The sequence below is a fragment of the Chiloscyllium punctatum genome, chromosome 4 (genome assembly GCF_047496795.1).
Source record: "Chiloscyllium punctatum isolate Juve2018m chromosome 4, sChiPun1.3, whole genome shotgun sequence".
NCBI lineage: Eukaryota > Metazoa > Chordata > Chondrichthyes > Orectolobiformes > Hemiscylliidae > Chiloscyllium > Chiloscyllium punctatum.
In genome coordinates, this window is record NC_092742.1 from 76,863,847 (window position 1) to 76,873,899 (window position 10,053).

Here is a 10,053-nt window from a genome sequence, read left to right on the forward strand (position 1 = left end):
TACATTTACAGAATGCTCTACATGTGTCACCAGAAGAAATTAAAAAAAGGAGCAAAATTCTCCAAAAATGTTAGCAGTGTGCAGCGATAGAAATTTTTGTAGAGTACAAAAATAGTATCCTTTTGTGGTGTGACTTTTTTTTCTGAACCTAGGTGATGAAGTATAAGGATTCGGTTGGATAGAGTGCTGGAATTAGGTTGGTTTAAGTTGAGCATCTGCTGTAGATACCTTCGCACCTTTAATGGTAGTTATCACCCCCAGTGAATGTGATGCCTCTTGCATGCCATTGAAGTCTCACATTGCCGAATACATTAGGATACATAATGCGAGGGTGTGACAATATTAGACTTTTGTGGTTGAAACCAGATACTTGTATGCTTTACACATTTCCTCATGTACCCCTCCAAGTGTTTTGAAGGCAGATGAAGAAACTTCAAGATAAATGTGGCCAGAAACTAATTGTTAAAATAAATTTATTTCACAGCGAGTGAACAAGTTACTTAGCAGTTTTGATCAAACTTATTTAATTCAGTCAATTTTGTCTTTGCATATTAATGCAAAAGCAATGTACCCTGTATATGCTACACTTGCCATCTCAATGTACTTTGCTTGATTTAAACAAACTAACTCATATCCAAAATGTGCATTCATTACTAGTGTGTTCTGTCTGCCACTTCTTAGATTTGGTTCTATTCATAACCCAAGGGGGATAGCTTCTAGATTGCTCTAAGAAAACATTCAAGTTCAGGGATTTCTTAGCACAATGAATACAAAATGCTTGCCAATTCCTGAGCATGGTAACTTGTCCTACAGAATTTGAGTTTTGCTGAAAAATATTTACAGTTGAAGCTTTTTATCTTGTGTTCATCAGGACAAACACAAGAATGCCACATTTCAATGGGAACAACAATTTATACAGCACAAGAAAATACTGATGATTGTTTTGTGAGTCTATTGGTTGAAGCATTGTTGTTATTATTGTTGCTATTGTTTATATTTTTAAAAATGCACAATGTATAGACATTTTTTTTGTCTGCAGGGACAGATTCCTGTATATAAATATGCGTAGCTTCTAGTGAACATATGTAAGATGTACTGTGAGCCCAATTGTTAATCTTAAATGGCTTATCACATCCAGGATTGTTCAGCCAGTGTCTCATTTTTTCAAGCAATGAATTAAATATTCATTACAATCAATTGGAAAGCAATATACAAAGTTTCAGTCACATTTAGTGTATTTTTCTATAAATAAAACCCATGTTTTTACTTTTAAAGAATTATATTCAGAAGTAACTACTTTTCAATTCCTTAATCAAACTATCCAAAATATCACAGATGTCTTTTCATTTTGAGATCCATCTTCAAATTCAGTTCTGAGAAAGGACAACATGTCAGCCCTTTTCTCTCCTCACAGATGCTGCCAGACCTGCTGAGATTTTCCAGCATTTTCTCTTTTGACAACACTGTCCTCATTGTGTTGGATATTGTGTGACGCTTACACTGAGTAACTCCAGTCCAGTTTCGACTCAGCATTGGGTCCACAGACAAAGTTCTTGTTAATTTAGTATAACTTAGTAATCAACACTGCCTTTCAGGGGAAAAAAAATCATAAGGATGGCTGGTGTGGAGACTATACAAGATCCTATTGATACCCTCTGGAAGGTCTCCTGAAACAGCATTGTTGAGCTACAGAACAAGCTTTACTTAACATCTGGCCAACATAAGGACCTCGTTGATGTGATGGTGCCATAAATGCAGAATGATAATTCTTCAGTTTCATGAGCACAAAAAAATTGACGGTTATTAAAGTAAGAACATGTTTATAAAACACTTAGACAGCACTTGACCATCCTTTTTATAACTTTGTAAAATTGCTGATTGAAAGTGTGTTATCTTACCCCCAGTCAAGCTGGTCCTTTCCCAGATGTTCTGTTTTTGCCCTTGATATCAATGATGTTGTTTGATACAAAGCACTTTCTGTTGTTGCCATTATGGACTTTATTGAGTCACAGAAGATGCTGTGATGATTGCAATCCTGAAAACTTTAACTGAATTCTGTTCAAGTGAGATATTCATTTAGAGATGTCAACCTAAAGGTATTTTAGCAATGATTTATCACATTTTAAAGGTTTTAATAGTCATTCTCATTTCATGACATGCATAGGTTATTACTTTACTTGAGTTGTACAAATATTAAACTGGAGTGATTTTGTTTTTACAGAATGACAGTCTTCTCCAATGCACATCTAATAATTTTGATAATCAAAAGGAATAGGCACATGCACATAACTAAAAAATGTAGTCAAACCTGGGATACTTGTGAATTATTTGGTCAGTGGAAATTGTATCTGTGTTAAGTCTGTACTCTTCCAAATTTCAGGACGTTTTATCACTTACCTGCTTCATTTGAAGACTCTGCAAATATATATGGTGAGAGTGGTCTGCTTAACTGCTAACTGTTGTAATGATTGTTTAGCCCTCATATGAAGTTTGTTGTTGGATACCTAAGTAATTTATTCACAATTTCTATCTATTAATGTTGAACTAAGTTGACAAATTGAATGAAAAAGTTTTATTAATAAAATATTGGCATTACAAATATTCAGTGGGTTTGTAAATGCTTGCACATTATTGTGTTGATTAAAACAATCATTTTGCCATAAATGCTTCACAGAGATGCCAACAAACCAGAGTTTAACAATCTGCCTGGTTCATAGTGATACATGCATAACCCACAAATAAATTTGTTTTTGAAATGAATGCATTTGCAATTAGAAAAGGTAGCAGAACAATTTAATTGCTTTACTTTTCTCTTGTTGATAATAACTTTCATCAGGATATAATTTAAGAATCATTGATTTTGCATCCAATTAGGCACTCATTGTACATGAACTCCTGAATGACTCTTCGTGGGATATCCAACTGCTAGACCATCACAGTAGAGCACCACAATTTTCAGCAGATTCCACTTCCAGCTGGAATGTTATTCACAAATAGAGGCAAAATCTTACTGTTATTTTCTCTTTTGGTCTAGCTTGCAAATATAATAAAACTAATTGCTGTTCTTCTATTGCACATGTAGGTTAGATGGCAACAATAATATGTAGAGTTCATAATTCCCCTATAATTATAACAGAACTGTTTGAGATATTCAGCCAAACATCGTGACACCAGTCACTATCTGTATTATGCCCACTCCATAATTGAAATTTACTGCCTTACAATATTGAAACTGCCCACAGAAACATTCATACACACATCAATCATACCCTCCCACTTGGAATTTGGAGGTAAAGCAATACCTTGTTAAGACTTAGAATTGAAATTTGTCACTTGTGAACCCATTCTTTCCCTTTCTTTTAGCTTCACTTGTTACATTTTCAGTTACTATGTCTTCTCTCCCCTCCCTTCATCCCGATGTGACTATCTGTTCTTTCCAATCTGGTAGTTAGACACACCATTGTTCTACCATTCTCACATTTCAATCACTTAACCTGAACTATCAACATCCTCTCTCTCCCAGCACTCTAAACCCCCTCCCCACTATTGTGTAAAATTCTGTCCCCTCCACACTACAGGGTTCTGAAGAAGGGTTACACCTGGAACTTCCACTTCTGTGTTCTTCCAACCTCCTGCATGTTTATCCTCCACACTTTTCGTTAGTTCTGCTGAAGAGACAGCTAGACTCAAAATGTTAACTTGCTCTCTCTCCTTGGATGCTGCCTTGCACGCTGTGATTTCCAGCACTTTTTGTTTTCAGTAAGATTCTAGCATCTGCAGTAATTTGCTCCTACATTGTCTTTGTATCTCTATGTGGTAGTCACTTGGAATGAGCATGGTTCTTGCTCACAGTAAGAGTGGAGTCTTTTAATGTGGGTAGCTGTTTTGCACTGGCTGATCAGAAAATTCTCCCACTCTTGCTACCTGCCATATGCATATCACAAGGATATAAATGGTCATAATCAATTGGTTTGGGCCCATTATGATAAACCTTTGGTGGCCATCAATATCTAAAGTGGAACTTAAATCTCTGGTTCAGAAGGAGGGATGCTACTTCTCTTATTTTCTTTTGAAGAATAATTGAAAGAGAGGGGTTCAGTACCTAAGGAGAAGGAACCAATTACAATTTCATCTAATTTAGTGTCTAAGAAAGGAAGTTGAATATAGGAGCAAATTACTAGACACAAAACGTTAGCTTGCTCTCTCTCTCTCTCTGTGGATGCTGTCTGACCCGCTGTGATCTCCAGCATTTGTTGTTTTCAAGGAAGTTGAATGATTGATAGTTTACTGAGAAAGAAGTCAAGGTGGTGGATGAAATTATTTTGGAGAAGGCATGGATGGAAGTAAAAGAGAAATGATACTGCAAAGGGGGTTCAGGGCAATAGCAGGGCAGCCATATTTGACTTGGTGGGCATGTGCTGTGGAAAAAGGGAACAGAAAGCCAGCTGTACAAGTGGCTTCAATATTACCCCTAAATGGAAGATCAGAAGATCTTTGCAAATTGTCTGTATGATGGAAGTGTCATGTATCAATAGTTCACCTCACTGTACTTAATGAATCAAACAAGATCCTCACAACACCATTCTTAAATATAATACAGTAGAATGGGTATCCTTCAGAAATGTTATTGATGGACTGAAGACATTGATTCAGTGCAGGATAGAGATCTTAATAGTATTACCATTTGAGGACAGATTTAGAAACTGAAACATAATTTTGTGCTTGGTCAATTCAAGAAATATAAATTTATCATAGCCACTGTCATTTTTCTTGAAGAAACTTAAACCAACAGATTTTTAATTCGAACTCTTCACCAGTGAGAAAAAAAGTTTGTCCTTCAAAACTATTAATTAAAGTAAGAGCTACAGATTTTACAACTGAGGAGAATCCAGTTTAGAAAATACAGCAAAGTTGGTTGTAAGAGCTTGAATTGCATTTTGAAGAAACTCTGGTTTGGTTGCTTTAATTTGTTTTTTTTATATATATCTGTCATGAACACTGGATTTCACCATCAGTATTTTCATTTGGATTCTGAAATATATTTTTTTCTTGTGCTTGCAAGTTTTGTACTCGTTAAAAAGTATTCACATTCTCTTTTTCAACCAGCATCAACATCACATATGCACTGTTAACTTGTAGATACAGTTTACTCTGCTCAACAATATGCCTTACCCCCAAACCTGAACTCATTCCTCTTGACATTTTAGCTTTCAATAGCTTTTTCAGCAACACTGCAAATGTAATTTAGTTTCAGCTCTTTACACGCACCTTACAAAGAATTCTGTCCCTTCATCTGAGCTAGATTTGAATCAAATTTGCAAAAGTAAAATAATTACATTCAGACCCATTGAACCAGTCAATCTGAATCATGTCTTGAAAAGGATTTATCATTTTTTTTCCATAAAAATTAGTTCATATATGCTGTACCAAGAGGTGTAACAAATTTATTCAAACTACGCTGGATATGTATTTGTTATTACCCTTGCAACAAATGATACTTTAATATTCCTAAGTACAACATTTACTTAAGGAAAATGACAAATTAAAGTATGAATTGGATTGATTTGCAGTTTTGCGTAATACACCAAAATTATAGTTCATCATGCGAGCTATCGCTACATTTATCTCCCTTCTTATTAGGTTTTACCATCATCCACGCATATTTGCACAGATTTTCTTTAGTGCAATCATTCTGCCAGTACAGAATATTTCTTCTGTTCAGGTTGGCTCCAGCACAGGCATTGTACCACCATCCTCCACCTGAAATCCCATTCAGCTCAATTTTAGCACAGTTCTGAAAGTAGTTGTCATTATCACTATCTTTTGTGGTGAATTTTTGGTTATCATGGATATATGCTTCTGTATTTTGAGTCAAAGCATCAGCTGCTGTTCCTTGATAAAGACCAAGCCTAATTTTGTACTTGGCTTTTTCATGTTCAATAAGGAATGGCTCATATTCTCCCCATTTCATTTCGCCATTAATATCAATTAGCTTTATTCCCAACTTGTATGCTCTTGGCTTGCTAGTAAGTCTGTGCATGAATTCATTGCCCAGCCAATGATCGCCATTAACCAATCCAAATCCTTGTTTGTAGTCCTCCCATGTTCTGTCAAAATCCAAGGAAGTATTAGCAGTGATGTGCTGGACCACGGTCCAGCCGCCTTCTGCACTGTGCATATCACAATACACAACTATGAGATCCTTCATTAGTTGAATGATATAAAGGCCGTCTTTAGCCTTACCTTCTGACTGCTGAAAAATGTCATAACAATCATTGGGAAAACCTACATAACAGAGACATCAGTTAAAACAGCATCACAGCTCAGTTTTAGAATTTCACATTGTTTTGGCATCTCTTGTATTTATTTTACAAAAGCTCCTTGTAAGTGAAGAATTCTCTGCTGTATCATTCTCCAGTTCTATTAGAGCTCATTTTAATGAGTTTATTTTGCAACATGGAGTCATACAGCATGGAAACTGACCCTTCAGTCCAACCAATAATATTTCCCAAACTAAATAGTCCCATCTGCCTGCACTTGGCCCATATCCCTCCAAACATTTCTTATTCATGTACATACCTAAATGTCTTTTAGATGTTGTAACTGTACCCACATGCACCACTTCCCCAGGAAGTTCATCCTATACACAAACCACTCTCTGTGCAAAAACTTGGCCCTGTTTTTTTTTAATCTTTCTCCTCTCACCTTAAAACTATGTCCCCTAGTCTTGAAATCTCCCATGTGAGGGAAAAGGCACCTGCCATTCACCTTATCTGTATCCCTCATTATTTTATAAACCCTCTGTAAGGTTATTTCTCCTACATTCCAATGAAAAAATGTCCCAGCCTATCCAGCCTCACCTCATAACTCAAACCCTCCATTCCCAGCAAGCTCCTGGTAAAGCTCTTCTGAACCCTCAATAATATCATTTCTGTAACATGAGCTCATGCAAATAAGTAGTTTATTCTAAATACTTTATTTTTCTATTGGTCAATCCTTACAGACTTTTTCAATGATAAAATAACATGCCAATAAAAGCCTGATCTGCAATCACACTGTATAATGTCATGACAGCGTATGTTTCTGTGGTAAGAATGAGCAAGGGGATATAATTGTTAGCGCAGCCACTCCTTTCACTTTCATTATTGACGCACAATGATATTCACAATACCTTGAACTGAAAGTTAATTCAAACTTACCATCTTCCTGTTCTATGTTGATGATATCAGCATAATCCTTTGAAGACAGGAGCTGGGCATTTTTCAGTTCTATAGATAGTTCAGCACTTGTCAAAATGGTGCACTTCAGCAACATGAGTAGAATGCAGGTGAAAAAGCTCCATAGATTCATGGCTACAATTTCTTTCAATCGGTCTGGAAACTGTAACTGAACAAAAAACGATTAAGTTTGTGTCAAACATTTACTTGTTGTTGGATTAAAGATTTTCCCCATTTATGCTGTTTCTTTTTACAATCTTTATTTTCACTTGGAGTTTGAGCTTTCAGACAGCCTCCTGCCAACAGCTTTGGCCTCACCACCAGATGGTTACAAATGGAGTCTAGAAACTACCTGTCAGTCCAATTTAACTACTAGAGTTCTGATGAGTTTCTACAATTCTGGCTACAGTTTTTACGTAGAGCTTCATGGAATACTAATTTTGGGAGGAGAAAGTCTAATTAACATTGCCCCCTGATATATTGCAAAAGCCATTAACTTGTAATGAGCATTTTCTGGTACAGATTATTGAGAAATCAACAATGTGAACGAAACAATCCATTCGGCAAAAATAGGTAAGAAATGGCTATAAATGATAATACATAATTGTTCACTTTTTATTCTGAGCTTTCAACTGGTACACTGTGAAACAAATGATTAATTGCAGTTAAACTGAAGAATCCAGACCAGAATATATGTAACAATCTCAGATACAAATAATTTATAAATCATATCCCTGCTTGGAATTATATTCTATACTTAAATAATCCAGAGCATTTTGAGAGATATTGTTTACTTTAAGGATCACCTTTATATGTCAGCTTTCTTGTCTCATTCCTAAAAAAAGTAATCATTCCAATGAGAATCTGCACAAATGTACTGCAGCTTCTGTCTTACCTTTCAAAATTAAGGAAATGAAGTTGATACAATGCAGACAAATCTCAGGTTAGCAGAAAAAAGATTTCTCAAGCAGCACAGCTGTCCTTGCTGTTTACGTGCGATCTCTCTGAACTTTGGCAGGTGCTGATCCTCCAGTCCAATGTGCAACAAGTTCTCGATTCCAAGTTGCTATCAGTTACTGAATTCCAACATTGCCAGTTTGCAGGATTTCAACAATTGCTCTTATCTATACACTTTGAACTACATTTAAGAAAAAACTGGCTTTTATATAATACATTTCACAACCTCAGAAGTTTCAAAGCACTTAACAGCTGATGAAGCACCTTTGAAATATATTCATTGCTGTATACAGGAAAATGTGACATATGATTCCCTAGGTGGCTCAGTAAACAGCACTGAATGAGTAATACGTTATTTGATGACATTGGTGTCCAATTACAATTAAAATCTGCATATTAATAAGAAGATCTATATTAATAAGGTCATTAATAAGCAATAATTCCTTTAATAGGGAACTCTCCGCTGACTAGTGAGAAGTTCAACTCAATACCCGGAACCTAACACTGAATTGTTCCTGATTCAAGATAGGCCTCACCCTGGAATTCTCATGTGATCCTGCAACATTTCCGCTCGATAAAATTAAACGTTGACCAACTTATCATAGAGAACATTTCTGTAGTTTTTGTGCAGTGTAATGGAATCCATCCAAGAGGGCAGATGAAACACCAGTTTAATGCTCCATGCAAGAGACAGAACCTCCACGAGAGCAATGCTCTCTTTGTACGACACTGGAGTGTGGGCCTAAATTTTGTGCTGAAATACTAGAAGCGGGGCTTGAACTTACAACCGTCCGCTTAGTGGTAAGAGTAGAAAGTGAAAAGTTACTGTAGTTCCCATTACTTTCTCATTGGTAACATCTTCACAGTCAACGTATCAACCAATCAACATCCCCATCTCCTGTGATATAATTTTCTGAGATTGTTTAAAATTTGGCACTCTTGTGTTTGCTCTGCTGAAGTGCTCAGAAAAATATCTCCCTTTTCAATAATATTCAGGGTCTGTAATCGCAAGTAGATGACATTCTAGTTAAATTGAAATAATGTCGAGAATGTTTGAAACATACAGCCTATCAGCAACATCTTTTAAAATTTTCAAACATTTGTCATTAGCTATTCCTGACATATTTAGTACTAACAGCTACTAATCAATCTTTCACAGTGTTGCAAATACTGAGACAAAACCAAGTGCAGTATTCAGATCCAGTTTACAAGGCAGGAGGGTAATTGAAAATGGGTGAGCAAGGAGGCGGGACTAGAGGAGAAATGTGTTTGGAGAACGTGCGCAGGAGATGTAAGAAAAATGAGGTGGAGGTGGAAGATGGGAATATGGAACATGAGCAATGAAGCTTGCTTACCGCAGTAAGGTGGAAGGCAGTGGTGATGGTGAGTAGGCCTTCCTTTCTATGAAGCTGGATTTTCTCGGTAAGGCAGGGCTGGGTGTGTGGTAGGTATTTCCTGTTCACTTCCACCTGGAAATTTCCCCAGCGTGGGGTTGATTTATGGTTATGTTTTATTAGTTCATAATCTTTGATGGATGCAGCAAGATTTGCGTTTACACTTAGTGCAAGCGAGAATCCTTGGACTTCAGTATCTTTGGGGTGAAGCATTATTTTTGTCAGTTTCATTGAGTTTCCCGGAGTTTTCTCATCATGTCTCACTAATTATCTATCCCACACCTATGGAGTCACCCTTTTCTGATTGTAGCTTCAATTTCCAATCTTTGTCCCTGGGACAACAGACCTCTGCTGGGATATCCTGGCGGACAGGATGGTGTAGAGGTAGGACATCATCTTCCCCTGGAACCAGCAATGGAGGCCACATATGAGGTCTGGTATGAAGTTGTCTCCTGGCTCTATGCAGTGTCAACAAACTAAAAAGG

The 10,053-nt window shown here is 36.6% G+C and overlaps 1 protein-coding gene across 1 annotated transcript; it reads right to left on the reverse strand.

The window, feature by feature from the left end:
• Positions 1–5,561: 5,561 nt before the first annotated feature.
• On the reverse strand, positions 5,562–8,181 carry LOC140476444 (fibrinogen-like protein 1-like protein). The gene is made up of 3 exons (XM_072569063.1): positions 8,113–8,181; positions 7,200–7,386; positions 5,562–6,285 (listed from the first exon to the last, which is right to left on the reverse strand). Exons 2-3 carry the CDS (start codon positions 7,348–7,350, stop codon positions 5,591–5,593), a joined length of 846 nt encoding a protein of 281 aa, XP_072425164.1. The 5' UTR covers positions 7,351–7,386; positions 8,113–8,181; the 3' UTR covers positions 5,562–5,590.
• Positions 8,182–10,053: the final 1,872 nt, after the last annotated feature.